This window comes from Aphelocoma coerulescens, chromosome 27 (assembly GCF_041296385.1).
Source record: "Aphelocoma coerulescens isolate FSJ_1873_10779 chromosome 27, UR_Acoe_1.0, whole genome shotgun sequence".
Classification (NCBI taxonomy): Eukaryota; Metazoa; Chordata; class Aves; order Passeriformes; family Corvidae; genus Aphelocoma; species Aphelocoma coerulescens.
Window position 1 is genome coordinate 5,037,065 of NC_091040.1, and position 19,636 is coordinate 5,056,700.

Consider the following 19,636-nt stretch of genomic DNA (forward strand, 5'->3'; position numbering starts at 1 on the left):
GTCACTGTCACCACCTGAGCTGGCACCAAAGGCCCCTGGCAGCTGCACCCCCCACACTCACACAGGCAGACCGGGCTTCCCACAGCAGAGTCTCAGCCATCCCAATCCTTGAGATTGTCTAATCTTGGTGCAATAATAGCAAAATAACAGCTCAAGCTGGTGCCTCTGAGGAGGGACCCCAAACAAAGGAAGCCCTGGGCTTATGTACCCTTACAGTCTGTGTGCAGGAGAGTCTGGGGTCATCAGCTCCTGCTGTGTCCTGAGTGTCCAGTCCCCTGGTTGGGCCACAGGTCCCCGGGGCCCTTTGTTGTGCAAAGGCTTTCAGAGACCTCAGGCTCCTCCAGAGCTCATCCTGCAGCTCCACGGCTCGGCGCTGAATGGATTTGCTGTCAGGGCTGGGGAGGGCAGCAGCTGAGGGCAGCCTCGAGACGGGGCCGGCGGCGACAGGGCCGGGGGGGGGAGGTGACAGGGTGTGGAGGTGGAAGGATCTGGAGGGGTGACAGGGCCCGGGGCAGCGATGGGGTGTGAGTGGGGTGACAAAGTGAGGAGGGGTGACAGGGTCGGGGGTGATGGGGGGCGACGGGGAGGGGGAGGACGGGGACGGGGGGTGATGGGGGTGAGGGGGGTGACGGGGGTGATGAGGGTGACGGGGGTGATGAGGGTGATGGGGGTGACGGGGGTGACGGGGGTGACGAGGGTGATGGGGGTGACGGGGGTGATGAGGGTGATGGGGGTGACGGGGGTGACGAGGGTGATGGGGGTGACGGGGGTGATGAGGGTGATGAGGGTGACGGGGGTGACGGGGGTGACGGGGGTGACGGGGCCCGCAGGGGCCGCTCGGGGCCGCTGTCTCCGGGCGAGCGGCGGCTCCGCGGCCGCTGATTGGCGGCAGGCACGAGCGAGCTGCTTTCCGATTGGCTGCGTGCCGGCGGGCGGGGCCAATCACGGCGCGGTGCTTTGTTCGCCCGGCGGCCGTCGCCGCGTGGCGAACACAGCCGCCCACGTTGCGCGGGGAGGCGCGAGGCGGCCGCGCGAGCGCTGATTGGCCGAGCTCCACGGGCACTGGCCAATGGGCGGGGGCGCGCGGGGTGGGGCGGCCGTTGGGCCGGCGCGAGGGCAACGGCCGGAGTTCGCCTCAGGCGGTCCCGCGCGGGCGCGCGCCGAGAGCGGCCCGGGAGCCATGGAGGTGAGGGACGGGAGCGGGACAGGGACCGCGATGGGGACGGGGGCCGGCTGTGCGCCTCCGCCCGTCACGCAGCCGGCGAGCCGCCGCGGCTGTCTCGGGCTTGGCCCCGTCGGCGCTGAGGGGGCACCGAGGCCCGGCCAGCATCGCGCCTGCTCCTGGCGGCTGTCCGGGCCCCGGCGCCCTCCCGTGTGGGAGCAGATGTGGACCTCAGGCCTGTGGGGAAAATATCCCTCAGCGTCCAGAAAAACACTTGTTTGGGGAAAATGGTGAAAAGTGTGGGTTTGGAGGTGTCTTAGGGCTGCCTCTGGCCCTACAGGTTCACCCTTGTTCTGTGGGATCACAAACTATGTGAGTGTCAGGTGTCCCTGTGAACGGCCATCTCTGAGGGGAAAACATGGCGCAATAAGCTTAGGACATAGAGCTGAGCTCCACAATAACTCAGTGTGTTCACTTATTTGGAAAATGTACCTGAAAAATACCTGGGTGTAATAGTGGTGTGAGCTGCAATGAAGATCACGCTATAGGTTGCATAGGTTTGGTGCATTCTCAGGGAGCTGTAGGAGGATGTGTTTTTAGAGGACAGAGCTTATTCAGAACCCTAATTCTGGGACTGACTTTTCTGAATTTATTAATCGTTCCAAATGACCTGCTATGGTAATGTTATGCCAATAACTTCACTTTTCTATTTGTTGGCTAAAGGGGTTTTTAGCTAGCCAGTTTAGTTTTTCCTTGTGTGCCTCATCCTTGGGAGAAGAGGAGAAGAGCCCTCAGTTTTTGTTTGTTCTCATTCCTTACTCCTGCTGGCTTCTGATTTCTGGCACTTGGAGGAGCGTCTCTCCAGTTGGAGATGTTTCTCCCATAGTTACAGAGCAGATTTCCAGCACAGCTCCCAGGGTGTGTATTGTAGGAAATTTCCAGCTCCTGACGTCTGGAAATGCACATCCATGCCTTCATGTAACTTAAACAGTGTAGTGGGAGCAGTGGTGGAAGCACAAGGGGTGTCCAGGGATGTGTGGAAGGCTGAATAACTTCTCTTCTGCTGTTGGAGGAAGGGTTCCCTGCCCATGGCAGGGTTTGGAACTGGATGAGCTTTAAGGTCTCATCCATACCATGCCATGATTCTGTGAGCATTCTTCTGCTTCTCTGTTTGATGTTTCTCTGTGGTGGCTCTGATGTTGGGAAGCTCAGCTGGTGGAAAGAGGGAGAGTGCCGGTTTCCTCTTGATCTGCACCTCCTCTGTCTCTGAACACCGTTGGAGTTTCTTGTGCTTTGGTAGGTTCAGCTTTTCCTTAAGGGTAAATATGAAAGTGTTTTACATCTATATATAGAACCAAATCCTTGACAGATGGAACAGAATCCACCAGTAAATTAGAAGTGTTGAAGAAGTTAACATTGGTATAAAATCCACAACTGTCAGCTCTGTTTATAATTATGTCTCTGTGTGTAATTATAACTGTGTGTAATGATGTCCCTGTCCTTTTCCCTGTCCCACAGCCCAATGTGGCGTTCCGAGGCGGCGGCCGCTGCTGGGGCAGTGCGGAAGCGGGTGGGAGGCCCACGGACGTGTTCAGCACCCCCCTGCCGGGCTCTTCCTTGCTCTATGGATGCTACAAATCACAGGTTCAGTTGGTTATCAATTATTTTTATAGCTCTGTAAGAGTTTGGGTTGATTGTGAAGAAAATGGTCAGAACATGTTTCTAAAGTGATTGCTCATACTGGTGAACATAAATCACAGTGTTTGATTTAACTGTAATAAATCTTCATTGCTGTAACTTTCATCAGAGGGGGCAGTGGCTTTTCTAATGCAGTCACTGATGAAGCTGTAGGGGGTGTTTGTTAAAATGATATTTCACCATTATTCTGGTGAAATGTTCATGGTAGCTGTTCTGTTGGCATAAACAATTGTAGGCAAAGTGAAGAGCAAGCAACTCTTTTAGGAAAACTGGAAAGTGGGTGAGAAGGAGAACCTTAGCTATTGCCTCAGATATTTCTGTAGTCCAAGCGTTCACATGAACCAGTTCTTAATCTGATCAATAAAAAGTGCCAGGACAATTAAATATGTCAGCTCTCTCTTGGAATTTTTGCTTTTCATAGCCATAAACTTTCACTGAGGTAAAAGACTCAAATGAAAATTCATTCCCAGTACCTTCAAGACCAGCCTTGCTACTTCCTCCATCCAGGACTTGGTATTTTGTCAGTCTGCTCTGCTCCACGGAGGAGTGTATTGTGTGTCTTTAACGTTTAACCCTGCAAAAACACCATTTATTGTTTCACTTACTAAGCACTAAGAGGGCCTATTGGGTTTAAACTGAACAGGGAGATGTTCCTTTTCACTTAATCAGGATATAATGCCTTTTCTTGAGAAAAAAATTGGCTGTAAGTCTTCTTCAGTACCTTAATACCCCGTAATGATGGGGAGAAAGGGGCTCTAACTCCTGTCAGGGATCAACCAGTAGAAACTGGAGCAGATGTTTTAGGCAAACATTGTTGCCGGTTTTAAGAGCTCTCTAAACATAGACAAAAGGTTGAGAAAGGAGACATTGTTTATTCTGTGCAGGGTGCAAGGGGGAAGTTTTCCACAAATCAAGCACACCAAGGAGTAAAAAGCGAGAGAATTTAGACACTAAAGTTTGCATAAACCTGCCTGTCTAATCCACCGTTCCTGCCTGCCTAATGCACTCACTGAGCTTATGCAGCCTTAAATAAAATATCCCACCTGCGGTGATCTCCATCTTTCTTTGCTCGTTCCATTACCTGATGGTTTCTTTGGTGTCATGACGGGTAGTAATAAAGTGTTTCTGCTACTCTTTTTAGCTTCTTTTAACAGCCCTTGCAAATTTTTACATTGTAGCAATTTCTCTACTAGCACAGGGCTCATACTCGTGGGGGTAGGTTGTATAGTTGAAATTAAGCTGTAGTGGGCTTTTATTAGTTTAAAGGAACCTACTGGGTTGAATAGTTAAAATCACAGCCTGCGATCTGGGTAAATTTACAAACACAAAAATTAGAATGTGATTTAATTGATTATCTATTTCTAGGTCTTCACAAGGAGTACTAAAGCATACCTACCTTTTACCCATGTATCTAAGTATCGTTTTTATATTAATCACTGGTGGAATTTCAAAATTACAGATGTTCTATTCCATATCTAGGCAAAAAATCTTGAATTTCAATTGTATTTCCTTCAACTGTTGTTGTTTCTGTGCTATGCAGGTGCTGACACCCGTGGTTGCCATCTGCTTCTTTCTTAATGGGCCCATACTCTGTCCTGTTGGATACATTGGGGTTCCATTACTGATCAGGTCTAGAGCAATAACAGCATGACTGTCATGTACTATAGTTTTAGGTATAGTCAATGCTAAGTAGTAATTGTTGTTTCCCTACCTCCTTCACCACGCACGGGCTGATTTCCCACATTTGAGGTGCTTTGGGAGGTGTTAATGGTAAGGGGTTTCCTTTTACCTTTACTTGTGTCCAGTGGCCACCTGCTACTACTTTATCTCCTATAGCTCAGCAATGATATTTACCTTCATCCTCCTTAAGCATCAAAGGAAATTTTAGAGAGTGTGTGTTGTCAGATTCCCATCTAGTTGTAACATTAATTAATAATTTAAATTCTCTTCCATCGTCCTTAAACCATTGTACAATTGGTTTCTTGTTACAGTCTTTGACTGGGCAAGAAGGACCAAAAGGATTACCTATATAAGTTTCATATTCAGAAAGGTTAAGGCAATTCAGGGAAACGTGTCACAGTAACAGTCCTAACCAGTGTAAAATTATACCCACATTATGGCAAGTTTGACATCTGGCACTGTCTTGGCAATCCTGGTCTGTGCATTTGTGTTTGTCTAAAATAATTACTGCAGTTAGAATTGCTGCTACCCCTTGAGGGCATTCAAGTTCTATGTAAGACAGGCCTTCTTCCCAGGCACAGTTCACGAAGTTACTCTTTAGTTTTTTCAGTCTCAAAGGTCCAGAGGAGGTGGTTTCTCACTTACCTGGTCCTGTAGTTTTCTTCAGTCCTGAAGGGTGGTTCCATGGCTCTAGTCCTTGAGGTTTCACAGCTGTGTATGTTGTGAAATGAACCTGGTATGGTCCTTTCCAGTGTTCCTTTGGTGGGTCATTGTTCCATGATCTTAGATCTGCTGCCTGGACATCATGAACAGGAAGGTCCAGTTCAATCAGATTTCTGCATTGAAAGTACTTGTTGATAGAGGACAAAACTTTCCCTGGAGAGATAACATAATTACACTAGTTTCTTGGCCCAGATATTCATGGAATGTGGTTTGTAAGAGACTCCCTGATAAGGTCTCCTGTATAGATTTCAGAAGGACTGATCTTATCTCTGGATCTAGGTGTTATTCTGACCCTCAGTGGTGCTGGTGGCAACATGCCAGGCTTATTGTTTTGTCCTTTATTCATTCTGTGGTACGTGAAGGTTTTGATTGGGCAGGGCCAGCTCGATTGGTGGAGCCTCGGGTGCTCACTAACCAGGTGGCCTTTGCTAAATGTATATCCCAGTGTTTGAAGGTCCCACCACTTACTGCTTCCGTGTGGTTTTTAACAGTCCACTGTACTGTTCAACCTTCCCAGATCCTGGTGCTCCATACCCAATACAACAAATGCTTGGATCAGATTTGTTTCCAGCCCCCTCTGGGCAGATCTGTTGTTAACTCAACACTTGTTTGTTGGGTGCCACTAAGGCTGTCATGGTTTGGGTATGGCGCTTCCCAATTCACTTCTTCCTCTGAGACTCTCAAACCACACCCTCATCTCTCACTCCCCTGCTTTCCCCTTCCCCTCCCTGTTGTGGCAGAGTGTCAAGGAGATTTGGAGGCACAGAAGGCAAAGATCACAGGTTGAGATAAGAACAAATTACTGGGAGCAGCAGTGAGAGAAAAAAAGGAATGGTAACTGGAACAACACTAATGATAGAGGGTACAAGAAATGATTCGCATGGAAAAATTTCCCAATAATACTGGATGGCTCCCTCCAGCACATTTTCTCCACTGGAAGGATCCCCTTCTCCCTGGAAGAGTCCCTTTCCCCCACCCCAGGCAATTAGGTTGGGTGGTGTAAAATAACTTCTGGGTGCTGGCTGTGCCCCTTCCTAGTGCAAAAAATTAACCCTGTCCTGGCCAGAACCAGGACAGTTTTCTGACCCATCTATGGGTATCCTGTGCCTATGAATGATCTCTTTCAGTAGTACCTCACCTACCTCCTCAGCCTGGTTGGTTTGACAGGGAAAAGCTTCAGGCCCCCAGGAAATGTATCCACTATTACCAATAAGTATTGATATGCATTCTGCCATGGCAATGGAGAGAAATCTATTTGCCAATAATTTCCTGGTGTGTTCCTTTTTTGGCTTATCCTGGGGGAGGCTGAGGCTGGATCTGTCAACGCACACTGTGGTTCACATCTCTTCACTATACTTTTTGTGATGCCTCCCATTCCAGTTCCAAGGATACGGTTTTACATTGTTTTCCAAAAATCGTTGGACTCTTCTTAAATCCCTGTGGTAAAACAGTCCAGCATAATTGAGTATTTCACCCCATTTGTGGATTCTCTCATTCAAATGCAAACAGTTTCTGACTTCGGTGTCCAGTGGATACGAAAGAAAGCATCTTACAAGTCCAGTACCAGTACTTGTTACTATGCCTGCCTAGGCCTTTTTGGGGGGTCTCTGGTGATCACTGGTGGGTGGTTGGGGAGGTGCCCCCTACTCAGTTTCCACCAAAGGTCAGCTTAGGATGCACAGAACACGAGGCTGTGTGACAAAGAAATTGTGATGTGCAGCTCCAGCACCTTCTTCTTAAAACAATTGCCAAGCAGGATGTAAAATACAAAAGCTTTCCATAAGCCTTAAGCAACACCTGTTTAATACACCTGAGAGCATCTGTTCATATTCAAAAGAGGGACGAAAGGTGAAAATGATACCATCAGCTTCCATCTGCAGCAGAGAGCAAGAGAAGGGACAGAGAATTCTGCTTAAAAATTTAGAGAATTCTTCTTAAAGACATTAATGTGGCCTGAAATTGTTGTATTCCAAGTGTGTGGCTTGCTTGCTTCTCATGTGCTGGTTCCTCTGAGAGAGAACTCAGTTACGACCATGTAGAATGACAGAAGGACAATTTGATGTGTTTCATATTAAATGAATGTTTTTATTGTACATTAAATGCAGAATGAAGAAAATGTGGAGTTACCTCAGGCCTACAGTTCTTCCCTTTCAACATCAGAGTACTCTGCACCCGTGGACCCTTCCCTTTTGTACCCCCCTTGGTCTACATGTACAGATGACACCAAGCAGCCTGCTGCTCCTCAGATTAACCTGAAGTCCAGGTAGTCATCCTTGACAGGGAGTATGTGTGTGTAGGAGTAGATGGATTATATATTTTTGTTTAATTTAACGTAGGAATTACTTTGAACAAAGGAATTGTTTTTATTAATACACAGTTGGTTTTCAGGGTTCAGCCCGAAAGGAACGATTATGGCAGTGAAACTGATTTATATGGACTCGTGTCAGACATCTTGGAAGAACAAGACAAACCACAGCTGTGCTTTGCTGAGGGGTGAGTGAGGTGCAGGAGACAGAAACTCCCCTCTCTGATCTTGCTGTGCTCCTGAGTCAGCTTTGTGTGCTTCTGGCCAGGCCTCATGCTCTGTGAGCATTCCCTCCCTTCCCCTGATCTTCCAACATTTTGCTTGGGATGCTTGGAAGCTTTTCTCAAGGCACTTAGATTGCATGGCAGCTTCTGGCTCTCTGATATTTCCAGAACTTGTTAATTGGCATTTTTTAAATAAGATCTTAACAAGTGTTGTGGACATGCTGTATTCAGATAAATCCCCTGGCTATATGTCTTGGTCTGTTTTTTTATTTTAATCAAGACTGAATTCAGACTTCAGGTTTCTTTCTTAATTAATGTCAATTCACAGAAAGAATACACAAAGCACGGACTCCTTCACATTTGCCTGAACTGGAAGGAGAAAATTCCATGCAAAATTAATGTTTCTTGCTGTTAGTGCTACCTAAGCAATATTCGTGTATCTAAATGTCAGGTTTATTTTGCCTACATTCCTGCACCAAAGGAGATGATTCCATAGTCATAACAACATGGCACAGAAGGGTGCAGGTCCAGCATCCCTGAGATACTTACAGAGCACTCTGTCATTTCCTTTTCCAGGTCTGAGACAAGACAGGGAGCCCAGCTCTCAGGTTCCCAAGCCAGGCACTGCTTTTCCTTTCTGTCTTCCCAAACAATTCCAGTGATTTCTGTATATGTGCTGAGTTATGTGGCTGAAATGAGGGAAAACTTCAGAGTTGATCTTGATACCACAAGATAACTCAGTAATTCCTTTGCTTTGGACAGGCAGGGCTGGTTCAGTACTCCCAGATCTGGCCTGCAATCACTTCCAAGCACAATTTCCTGTTTACTTAGTCTGTTTATAGTTTTCCTTGGCAGTCAGGGATTGATTGTCCTGTGTTAAGTCATGCTGCTCAGTGGAAGGTGTGCTGGGATGCTGCCTCTGGCTTTACCTGCAGGAAGCAGTGTAAGGCACAAGTGAGGTGAGAGAGAAGCGTTTTCTCTGGAGTGCTGGGACATGGCTTTGGAAGACTGAGGGCAGTCTGGGTGCCTGAACTTGGTGTTGAACCAGGAGTATTTCAGTGGTGATAGACAGTAAATCTCCTGACAGGACTGACAGACCAGGATTTGGTGTGTATGCATCCCTTGCAGCTCGAAGGCCTGTCCATAGCTCCTGAGCTGTGGCGGTGGTTTTAGACAAGGCAGAATCAGTTTTCTCAGCTAGGTGAGGGAAACTGAAGATGACAGGAGTGGGTAGAAGTTGAAGTCAGACATCTTGGAATCATCTGAGAGAAATCATTTGGGAAGAATTAGTTTCTTAGACCTTGTTTTGTGTTTGGGAATGAAGAGCAGCAGCACAGATCAGTATCTAACCATGTGTTTCTTGTTTTTCAAGGAGTTGCCCTCCCCCCCTGAAGTCAGTGTGGCCAGTGAACACAACCAGAATGGACCACCATGACCTGTTGCCAGAAACCAGGAGGGCAGTTGTTGGAACTGTGCCACAGCAGGGTTTCTATAGCAGTGAATCCATCCCTGCTGCTGACAAGCAGTTCCTGCAGAGTCCCACTCTGGTGGCACAGCCGAAAGCAGACAATTGTTACCGCAGCTTTGCCAGTGTGGACCTGGAAGAGCAGAGCTTGTACTCTGCCAGGAGTGATCGTGCCAATGGCTGCAACTTGCAGGCTAATGAGAGTATGAAGACCACACCTGTGTATCAGAACTACCCCTACCTGAAAAACACCTTTGCAGCCCAGGCTGGATACTCAGAAGCAATCAAAGACTCGGGAGCTGATGCTTATTCTTATGGAAGGGAGAAGGTGTGTCCCAAAGGAGCAGATGCACAGGTGCACCCAAAGCAGGCAGAAACATTCCTTCCACAGTGTCACAGATACAATGAGAACACAGATTATACCAGATACACTGAATATTCTCATGCTGGTAAAGCAAAGCCGAACAAGAGCACCAGTTGTAGCCTCCAGGAAAACAGAAAGCTGGTAAATGGAACCCCTGAGGCACCACCTCTGGATGCAGAGCCCTATGCTAAATTATTTCAAGTTAAATCAGGAACTCAGAAAAAATTTGAAGATACAATTTCAGATCAGCATGCCTTTACATTTCCCAAGTCTGTAGGACTTGTATCAGACAAACAATTTGCAAACGAATCTTCCTTCAGCACTGATTTTGGGCAAAAATTTGAATATGGACTGAAATCTTTTGGAGCTTGTCCAGGGAATAATGGTGTGGAAAAGCAGCAGTTTTCCAAGGCCGATCTTCAGAATCCTGAATTCTATAAATCACTCCCACTGTTGCCCAATGCAGCAGTCCCCTCGGCAGGCTCTAGCGCCAGGCCAGGATGGATGAACATCCAAACCAAACCCACGGCTTCTGGCCCCTTCCAGAACCCAAGTCCTTTGTTGAAAATGAATAATCAGTCAGCTGCCTTTCCAAAAAGCTCTCGTCATTCTAATGATGTTTTTCAGTTGCCATCTTCAAATTTGCCTTTAAATAGTAATTTACTTCACAAGTACTGTCAAGACAACCCATTCCTCTCCGGCCTTGACTTTGGCTACAGCGCTGCAGAACGAGCTCGGACAGCTGCGTGCATGGAAACCCTGGTTAGGGGTGGGGAGGAGAACCTCGTCGAGTACCTCAGTGAGAAGAAGCTGAAGCAGCCAAATGGATTCTGTGACAGTTACTTGGCTCAGCAGTTGGGGATCATTGACAGTCTGAACAAACAGCGTTTCCAGCTAAAGCCCCAGAGCGAGCACTGTGATCTGGAAGGGCAAAACCAGGCGGATGGGGTGTTCCAGGACATGTACCAGGAGTTACTGGAGTCTCAGGGGCAGCTCCATCTCGGGACAGGGAGCGGGGACACCAGTGCCATCAGTGCTGGGAGCTGCCTGCAGGCTCCAGGCATTCCCAACTGCATGGTGGGCGACTTCAGGCGGAACCGGCAGCTGGGTCCCAGCACCTTCCCCGTGAGATCTCCTCACGTCTTGGGCCGCTCCGTGGTGCCTCTGATGGAGCCTCACACGTTGTTCTCCCAGGATGATCTCAAACGCCTCTACCCCTGCTTCACGGAGAAGATGTACGGGGACAGTGCCCTTTCCGGTTTCGTGTCAGCATTTGGATTTCAAAAGCAAGTGAAAAGCCATGGTGGGCCTGCCAGCGAGCTGCATGTGAGACTGGAAGAGTGTTACGAGCAGTGGAGAGCTTTGGAGAAAGAAAGAAAGAAGGTAAGAAAACCAAACTAGAATAATATCACAGATTTGATGTAGATCTCATCCTGCTCAGTGCAGTCACAGATCATGGGTAGTTCTGCTGTTAGGAGTTGAAATGCTTGGCGGGACTTCACATTTAGAAGTTTGTTTCTCTGTGTGTTTTGGAAGAGAAAATGAAAGGTGTGAAGATTTGTAGCCTGGCTGGGAGTGTAACTAACGTCGTATGGAACGTTGCACTAAAAGCAGGAATTCAGGGGCTTTTCTGGTCCCAGGGTTGGGGAGCATGTGTTCATGAGGAACAAAGATGTGTTATACCTTTTTTATTAATACAATAAATACAGTGCCTCTGGAACTTTGAAAGCAAATCCAGTAAATATATTTTGAATTGGAACTAATCTTTAATTCTTTCAATTCAATTTTTTAGGAGCTACATTGAATTCCTACCTCCTGTTTCCCTGAAGGTTTAAACCTGAGGTGTATTTGAAGGGGTTTGTTTTTTTTCCCCAAAAACAGAAGCTGAAGGAAGGGTCATTTAATTAAAACCCTTACAGTAAGAGGCTCAGGTAGTGCTGTGTGAAGCCTTACTAAAAACAGTTCCCTTTTTTGGTCAATAGGAAAACCTGTCTTCATTTCACCAGTTGAGATGGGGTTTGAATTTCAGTACCTGGGACTCTGTGGGGGAAGCTGGGTCAAATGTCACCTGGCAATAGTGGGGCCTTTGGGAGTTCTCCTGTGCCAGCCCCCACAAAGAAACCAATTCCAAGAAGAGGTAACGGGGATTTTTTGACAGTGTTTCCTGACAGTGGTTGCTTTGAATAGAGGGGTTGAGGAAGAGTGAGCCCAGCTTAAGGAGGGGAGGTGGTGTCTGGGGTGCATGGAAAGTGAAACAGAAAAAGCTGCCATGTGCGTGGCCAGGGGCCATGGTGGGAGAAATTCAGCTTTATCATAGAATCCCAGAATGGTTTGGATTGGAAGGGACCTTAAAGCTTACTCAGTCCCACCCCCTGCCATGGGCAGGGACACCTTCCACTATCCCCAGGTTGCCCCAAACACTATCCAACCTGGCCTTGGACACTTCCAGGGCTGGGGCAGCCACAGCTGCTCTGGGCAGCCTGTGCCACAGCCTCACCATCCTCACAGGGAACAATTTCTTTCTAATACCTAGTCTAGACTTGCTCTCTCTGTGTGAAGCCATTCCCCCTTGTCTTGGCACTCTGTGCTCTTGTTAATAGTGGATCACTATGAAACCATCCAAGAATTGCAATTTTAAATCAGATTTAGCTAATTCCTAATTGTTATGGGTGTTTCAGAGTGTCATAACAAGGGGATGAGAGAGATGGAAATTTGGAATATTGCAAACAGTTTTCAAAATAATTTTCTGATGGCTAAATAAAATAAAGAATCACGGAATGGTTTGGTTTGGAAGGGGCCTTAAAGACCATCCAGTTCCACCCAGCTGCCATGAGCAGGGACACCTTCCACTAGACCAGGGTGCTTAGGAAGAAATCTTTCTGTAGTTTAATCTGTACAAAAATTAGGGTAATTGCTGACTGAAACAGTTTTATTTTAACTTTATGTGTGAGAGCCACATCTGTTTGGTCATTTTTTTTCCCTGTAATTCTGACTTGCCTCCATTTTATTTCCAGGCAAAACCAGTACAGGCTGTAGTCAGAGTGAGCAGACATAGCACTGCTGGAACACGGTGTGTTGGCACGATTGCTTTAGTTGAACTGCTTTGAGTAAAGCAGTTGTTCACTTAAAGCAGGTGATTGTCTCACCAAAGGGTTAAATCCCAAATGCCTGAATCCTCATTGTCTCCTTTAAAAAACTCGAAAACCCTGATGGGAAGAAGTTGAATCTGATATTTTTTCTTGTTTCTGTAATGAAGCACACTCTGCATGTACATTCTGAGGGAGTTGTTCTTTTGTTTTCCTGCAGACTGAATCAGCTCTTGCTAAGAATTTCCAAGGGAAGAAGGTTTCCAGTACTAACAACATTCCAATTCCAAGGCTGACATCACATCCATCAAGGGTTGATCGCTTAATTGTGGATCAGCTACGGGAACAAGCCAGAGTGAGTTGTAGGACTAAAAAAAATCTATTAAACTTATCTCACAGAACTTAGAGCACAGTGTGAGATAGGTGAGATGATCAGAGCAGCTTTTCCCAAAATAGCTTTGTTCTTCAATGCTGTGCTGGGAATAACATTTCATCAGTCTGTGTTAGAGCTTCTGCAGCTCCAGGGTGCTGTTTCCAGGGAGCCACAGAGGGGCTGAGGCTCACGGTTACATTCCCATGTGCCAGGAGGACGTGGTTCCTGGTGCAGGAGCATGCATGTGCTGCAGCATCCAGTCCTGGAGCCTGTGCACAGCTCTCAGGAGTGCTGCATTCAGAGCAGTTCAGCAGGGAAATGGTCACTGTGGATTTGGAGACATGGTGTTGGAGGAGGTACTTGTGGAAAAAACTGGTTTAGTTAATGTTCGGAAGTTGTTGACACATACATTTGCTTGAGAGTCTGGTATGTTTTAATGCAGAATGATTATTTGATACATCTTCAGCCTGAGTTTCTGTTACCAGTTTGCTGTTTATCCAGAGAGCCATAACCAGTAGGGCAAGGGAAACTGGGATCTGCTGAGCTCTGTGGGCAAACTGCAGTGCTGGTGGCAGCCCTAGAGTCCATAGAGAGGTGACAGCTGAAAGGAGGAGAGAGCACAAACTCTGCCATCAGAATGGTGAGGGGCTGCTGTGGCCCTCCTGAGGCCCAGAGAGCAGAGCATGGTGCCAGTGCTGCAGGGTGAGGAGAAGCAGAAACCAACCTGTCCCTGCCAGGGGCTGTGAGGTGAAAGGGTTCTGGGAAATGTTGGGTTTGGAGGCAGCAGCAGTGCTGGGCCCAGCCACTCAGCAGCAGGGGGAAGCAGCAGCCTGTCCTACCTGCTTCACACAGGAGGAACAATCCACAGAGCTGTGTCTGCAGAAAGTGCCTGGTGCTGTTCATCCAGCTGAGGGATGAACTGAAAGACGTGGGTGGGCATAGTGTACACGTTTTAAACTGCTCTATGAATCCCAAAAGAACAGCCTTACTTTCCATGTTTAGAAGGTTTGCCTGCCCTTGTTCTGTACTTTAAAACTGCCTCCAAAATAGGGCTTAAGCCTCTCCAGCCATTTGAGGAACCAAACTTCAGGGTTATAGAACTTCCAACCTTTGTTAGGTAGCAACTGAAAAGTAGTTTTAAGGATGCTCAACAGCAGAGCAGGGCTGTTAAACCTGGATTCTAACATCAGGAAGTTGGGGATGGCCAGAGAGGAACCCTGGTACAAAGGTTTGAGTGGAAGCTGAGTTGGCTGAATCTGGGATTAACTCTTCATAGTTGGAGCATCTGGTTAAATCCTCTTGACAGCCACATGCATTACTTTAAGACATTAAGTGTAGCCACGGCCTGAGGAACATCCCAGTTTGGGGATTTTTAGTTTTCTCTCTCTCCCTGCAGACCAGTAACCAGGTTCTCAGCATTATGTGACTGTGGCTGAGGAGTCCTCACTGCAGGGAAACCCACAAGGGATGTGACTGGTGTAAGATAAGACAACATAGATTCAGATTTTCAATGGACTAAATGAACCTGAATTACTTCTGAATGTTTGTTCTCAGCTCCCAAAAGTCAGCCCACATGTGTGATTGCACAGCAGCTCTCCCTTTCCCAGTCCAGCTGTGACTGCTACTGGCCCAGGCTGCCCTGCACAGCACAAGGGGCCTGTCTGGGTTTTCACCCAGAAATTGCAGCAGTGCTGTGAGAAGGGAGGACCCCAGTGTTCTGAATTCAGGGAAATGCACGTTGTCCTTGAACCACCTTTTGTTCATGGATGTCTCTAAGCTGTACAGATCTGTTATTAACCAGTAAGCTGGGGGTCCTTATTGGGGTGTTGTAGCTTTGCTGTTGTGCTTTGCACACCCAGCTGTACCACAGCTTTGGGTTTGGAGATCAGCAAATCCCAGGTAAGAACTTAAGACTGATTCAGTTGTAACTTCATGCACTGTTCTCAAAAGAAAGTCATGATTATCATTAATCTGTTCTCCCTAGTTAGTTAATTTTCCTGTAAGTGTGGATGAGTACAGTGTGAGCTCCTGTAAGGTGTGAATTGATCCTTAGGTTGTGACTTTACTGGGGAAGATGGAGCGCCTGTGCAGTTCTCCACTCCACGAAAACATCTCCACTGCTCTGGATAAACACCTGGAGTCGATCCAAGTGGTGCAGGCATGGAGGAAGGATGAAATTGTAAATGCTTCGAGTCGCCAGCGGCACGGCCCTCCCAGGTGCCAGGATGAGAGAGGTACAAGCTGTGCTTATGTACATTTATCAGGTAGCTGGGAAGTTGAACACGTGTTGCAAGGCTGTACAAAATAAGTGAGGGGGGTTGTAATTCAAGTTTTAATTTATTTTTAGATCTTTGCCAAATGTAGACTGGGTGGGGTTTCAATGAGGGTTTGAGGAGACACTAAAACTGGGGTTTAGAGATAAATAGCTTAAATCAATTTGGAGGTGTTTATTCAATTAATAAACTAGCAAGGAATAAAAATCAGTGGGTTTTTTTGATAACACATTCAGGGATTGAAGATGTTACTAAGCTATTGCCTCTTGCTTTTCCCTGTCCTTCATATTCCTGTTCCTATGAACCTTCCAGCTCTTTGTCTAGATCTTCCATGCTGAATCTGCCCAAAGTGACCGAGATGGCCTTGGGTTACAAATGGATTTCCTCTTTAAGCATCTTCTGTCGTAGACTGGCATAATTACAAATCATATTTTGGATGGATGGATGCACAAAAATACATTGGGCAGAATTTTTTTCATTCTTAATGGTGTCCCAAATAAGCCAAATATTCAGCTTAATCTTTCACCAGTGCACAGCCAGAATGGCAGGGTCCCTTGTCTCTGAGATGGGAGTCAGGGTAAGCTCCTGCTCCCTGACCTCCTGCCTTGTGTCAGAAGCTGTCTTACATTTCTGAATCTTCTGATCTCTTCTGCCTTTCTTTCTACATCTGATTATTTTACTACAGGGATTATTTTACTTCTTTGGGGTGTCCCATTGTGCAGTTCTGTAATTCTCAAGTTTACCTTGGAAGGTACACTGCAGCATTTTTTCTTTTCACCTGTTCCCTATCATTCTTGTTTCTCTTTACCTTGACTGAAGATTATGGGACTTGTTAAGGTGAAGGGAGGTTTTTGAGTGTTGAAGCCCATGAAAATAATTGGTTTTACCTGGCACTACCAGATCTGTGAGGTCCTTGGAACAGAGAAGTCTGGGAAAGAGTTGTCAGACCTGGAGATGCAGCTTCTTGGTGCAGCTGCTGACAGAGGAGAGGAGGCTCTGCACAATGGGATCTGATTACTTACCTGGGAGGGTTGTGCTTGGTCCTCTGCCTCCCATCACTGTCTCGGGGTGTTGAGCCTGGAGCAGCGACCGGGGAGGACTTTTTTGAACAGTAAATTATTGGAGGCAGTACCTGCATTTGCTGTGTCGGGCAAAACCTCGAGGGAAAAGCCTGAAGCTGTTTGGGTTTGTTTGGGAGCAGGTCTTCCCTAGCCCAACCCTGTTTCCACAGCACCTTTCTATTCCATCTGATCTGATATTAAGCATCTATTAGAGAATCACAGGATGGTTTGGGTGGGAAGGGACCTTAAAGCCCATCCAGTTCCACCCCTGCCATGGGCAGGGACCTTCCACTGTCCCAGGCTGCTCCAAGCCCTGTCCAGCCTGGCCTTGGACACTTCCAGGGATCCAGGGGCAGCCACAGCTTCTCTGGGCACCCTGTGCCAGAATAGCAGGACCACAGCCCGAGTGACTCTTTACAGCTCTGTGGTTCAACAGCCATTCACAGAACATGACCTGTGTGCTTGAATCCAGTGCCCCAAATGAGCTGTTTCTTCACCCATGGTAAGGATTTCTTGGCGGGACAGGTGAAGGACCCCCTGTGACCCAGAAGGGGAGGGCCCAGGTGCCATTAGTGTGTGTGTGCATGGAGCACCCTAGCCCTGGTGTGCAGCTGCAGCAGGAAGGTTGCTGTAACAAGCTCAGAACCTAAAAGCCACTCACCTGCCTCACTGAGTGAGGGCAGAGAAATTCAGATCCAGCTTTTATAAACTTGTAAAGGGCCAGACAAGGTCAGACACTAAGGGGACCTGAGGTGTGGGGTGAGGGAAGCCCCAGCAGTGCTCCAGGACTAAAGGGCCTTTCCTCCCTCCCGCAGTGGTGCTGGCTCTGGCTGTGGCGATCCGAGCCCTGTGCCTGGCCACACGCAAGGTGCGCACCGTGCTGTGGTGCGCCTTCCAGGTGACCCTGCCAAAGCCCTCTGCTGGAAAACGGGCTCGGGAGAGGCTTCCTCAGGAGGGGGCAGCGCCTGAAGAGAAACGAGCAGAGACCCCCCCGGCTGCAGCTGCGGCCCCACGAGGGCCCAGGGAAGGGGGTGCAGAGGGAGCCCTGGGGCCGTGCACGGACCTGCTCCGCAGTGTGTATGAGAAAGGAGATATGAGTTCCTTATAATTTTTGGTTCTTTTTAGTTACTTCAAAGTTTCAACTGCTAAAGTTCATATTTAAAGCTATGTCTTGATGAGAAGTGGGATTTGCCTTAAGGGCTCTCAGGTTAAGCTGTTAAGGTGATGGGCATGGTCAGAATGTTGTAAAGCCAAACTGGTGAATGTTAACTTAAAAAAATAATCAGACTAATTCATTAACAGCCAAGATATTATTTAACTCCTGCAGGTGCAGCCTGGTGTCCAACTCTCCCCATAACTCCTTTTAGTTTTGCTTTAGGAAATAAGTTTTTAAATAATGATTCTTAAAGACTGGTGTGACGGGGTATGAGGTTGGTGTCAGATCAGATTGTGATGTAAAATGGTTTCCTTATTGAACTAAAACCTGGAAACAAGAAGAGAAAAGGCTAGGAATACCCAATATTCATGTAAAACTAGATATTTAAAATACAAATATTTATGAATTTGAGATTTTAAAGTCTACGTTTGGGAAAGGCAATATGCACCAGGTTCCACTAAATTACCAGTAGAGCAGAATTGCTGTGTGAAACCATGAATTTAGTGAATGTGTTCAGATATTTGGAATGCTCTTGGGAACAAAGGAACTACTGTTGTAAAGTATTTAAGCGTAATCAAACTACGACAGGCAGACAGGATTGTCCTGCAGAGCTGTGAAGGAGCTTCAATAATGAGCATTGTTTTTAATTTAACTTCAGAAAAGGTAGTGCCAAGTTCTGAAATTTGGATTCTCTTAAAGTTACTAGTTTGGTTTGAAATTTGATTGTCAACTTCTAGACTTCTTAGTTCCCTTCTGCATATGGGCAGCTCCCAGCACTGGTGTTTGCTTGCAGCTCTCAGTCTTTAGGAGCAGGAGTGATGGATTCACCAGCACCCAGTGCTGGTGCTTGGGACAGAGTGACCCTGGGAAACCCACAACCAGTGGGTTAAAGTTACTGAGCTGACCATGCCTGCACACCCTGGTACCGACATGGCTCTGTTCCTCCTGCTGCTGGGAATGCTGATGTGCAGAAGGGGTGATGGCATCAGATAAATTGTCGTTAGATGATGTGTGGAAAGGGCTGGGGAAGGCTCGGCAGAAGGTGGGGTGTGATCACGGCAATGACAGAAGCGCTGCCGGGTGAGCGCGGCAGAACGAGCACAGCTTCATAACAGTCACTGCACTGGGGGTTGTTCAGTTTGACCCAGGCTGTGTTATGTTAAAGCAAAACTGACTGCTGACTGGAGTTGTCTATAAGAAATAAATTCATTTTTGTTGAAGAGCTTTTGTTCTGCAAGTGTGTTTCCAGGCTGGGCTCCTCGAGCCTCAGCCAGTACGGGGGGGAAGCGTTCCGTCCAGTAAGGAATTGTGTTCAGGATAAAGCAAAGGGGATGCTGAGATCTCTCTGGAGAGAGCCATGACCGTAACATCAGACACACCAAGGGGAGCCAGAGTAGGGAATGTTTCTTCCCTGCAAATGTCTCATTGTCTCCAAGCTCTGCATTGCCAGGGAAGGCTGATGCAGCAATTCTGGGAATCTTAGGGGTGAGTTCAGAGTATTCCTGCTCTGTAAATAACTGTCCTGAATGGAGCAGCAGTGCTTGGAGCTCCAGAGGCCGAGTTGCTGCCTGCCTGAGCACCTGATCCATGGCACAAACTACTGGCATGGGAAGGGGTGGGCCCACAGTCCTGGGGGGCAGGGGCAGTACCGTGGGGTGGGCACAGCCCTGCAGCCTCATGGGCTGGGAAGCATCAGCTCACTTCAGGTTTACAGCACCACTGGTTCCTGCAATGGTGCTGCTCGGGGCCATGGTTCCACTCTGCCCCAGGACAGCTACTGGAAGCCAAAGGGCTGGACTTTCCCTTGCTCCTGATCCTTGTCTCTGACAGGGCCTTTCCCAGTGGCAGAGCAAGGTTTGGCCAGACAGACACAACAGCCCAGCCCTGTGCCTGGCTGGGAGTGCAGGGGACAGTGGCACCTGCAGAGGGATCCGCAGGGCTGTGGGAGCCAGTTGCCACCGTCTGTGTGTGACTGTGCCCTTCTCACATCCATACAGACTCCTATGGAATGTGCACACATGTAGCCTGTTGTTCCTGGACAGGCTCTGGAGCACAGCAGTGGGCAG

General features: G+C 47.7%; 2 protein-coding genes across 4 annotated transcripts; one reads left to right on the plus strand and one right to left on the minus strand.

Moving 5' to 3' along the window:
• Nucleotides 1-330: 330 nt before the first annotated feature.
• On the minus strand, nucleotides 331-1,182 carry LOC138099127 (ESX-1 secretion-associated protein EspK-like). The gene is made up of 2 exons (XM_068996192.1): nucleotides 1,068-1,182; nucleotides 331-878 (listed from the first exon to the last, which is right to left on the minus strand). Exons 1-2 carry the CDS (start codon nucleotides 1,180-1,182, stop codon nucleotides 331-333), a joined length of 663 nt encoding a protein of 220 aa, XP_068852293.1.
• MEIOC (meiosis specific with coiled-coil domain) lies at nucleotides 1,110-18,790 on the plus strand. Of its 3 annotated transcripts, XM_068996631.1 has the most exons (9): nucleotides 1,110-1,186; nucleotides 2,681-2,806; nucleotides 7,369-7,526; nucleotides 7,652-7,756; nucleotides 9,165-11,004; nucleotides 12,928-13,062; nucleotides 15,134-15,314; nucleotides 16,835-16,916; nucleotides 17,230-17,478. In XM_068996631.1, exons 1-9 carry the CDS (start codon nucleotides 1,181-1,183, stop codon nucleotides 17,381-17,383), a joined length of 2,787 nt encoding a protein of 928 aa, XP_068852732.1. In that variant the 5' UTR covers nucleotides 1,110-1,180; the 3' UTR covers nucleotides 17,384-17,478. The 3 variants fall into 3 exon arrangements, with proteins under 3 accessions (XP_068852732.1, XP_068852731.1, XP_068852733.1); XM_068996630.1 differs by lacking the exon at nucleotides 16,835-16,916 and having other exon boundaries at nucleotides 17,230-18,790; XM_068996632.1 differs by lacking the exons at nucleotides 16,835-16,916; nucleotides 17,230-17,478 and adding an exon at nucleotides 16,254-16,385.
• Nucleotides 18,791-19,636: the final 846 nt, after the last annotated feature.

Bases quoted from the DNA above. Each gene is read 5' to 3' on its own strand.
- MEIOC (XM_068996630.1), top strand. The intron at 7,527-7,651 runs GTAGTCATCCTT...GTTGGTTTTCAG, and splicing joins CAGATTAACCTGAAGTCCAG to GGTTCAGCCCGAAAGGAACG. The intron at 13,063-15,133 runs GTGAGTTGTAGG...ATTGATCCTTAG, and splicing joins AGCTACGGGAACAAGCCAGA to GTTGTGACTTTACTGGGGAA.
- LOC138099127 (XM_068996192.1), bottom strand. From the start codon at position 1,182: ATGGCTCCCGGGCCGCTCTCGGCGCGCGCCCGCGCGGGACCGCCTGAG. The intron at 879-1,067 runs GCCAGTGCCCGT...GCCGCCAATCAG, and splicing joins CCGCGCGCCCCCGCCCATTG to CGGCCGCGGAGCCGCCGCTC.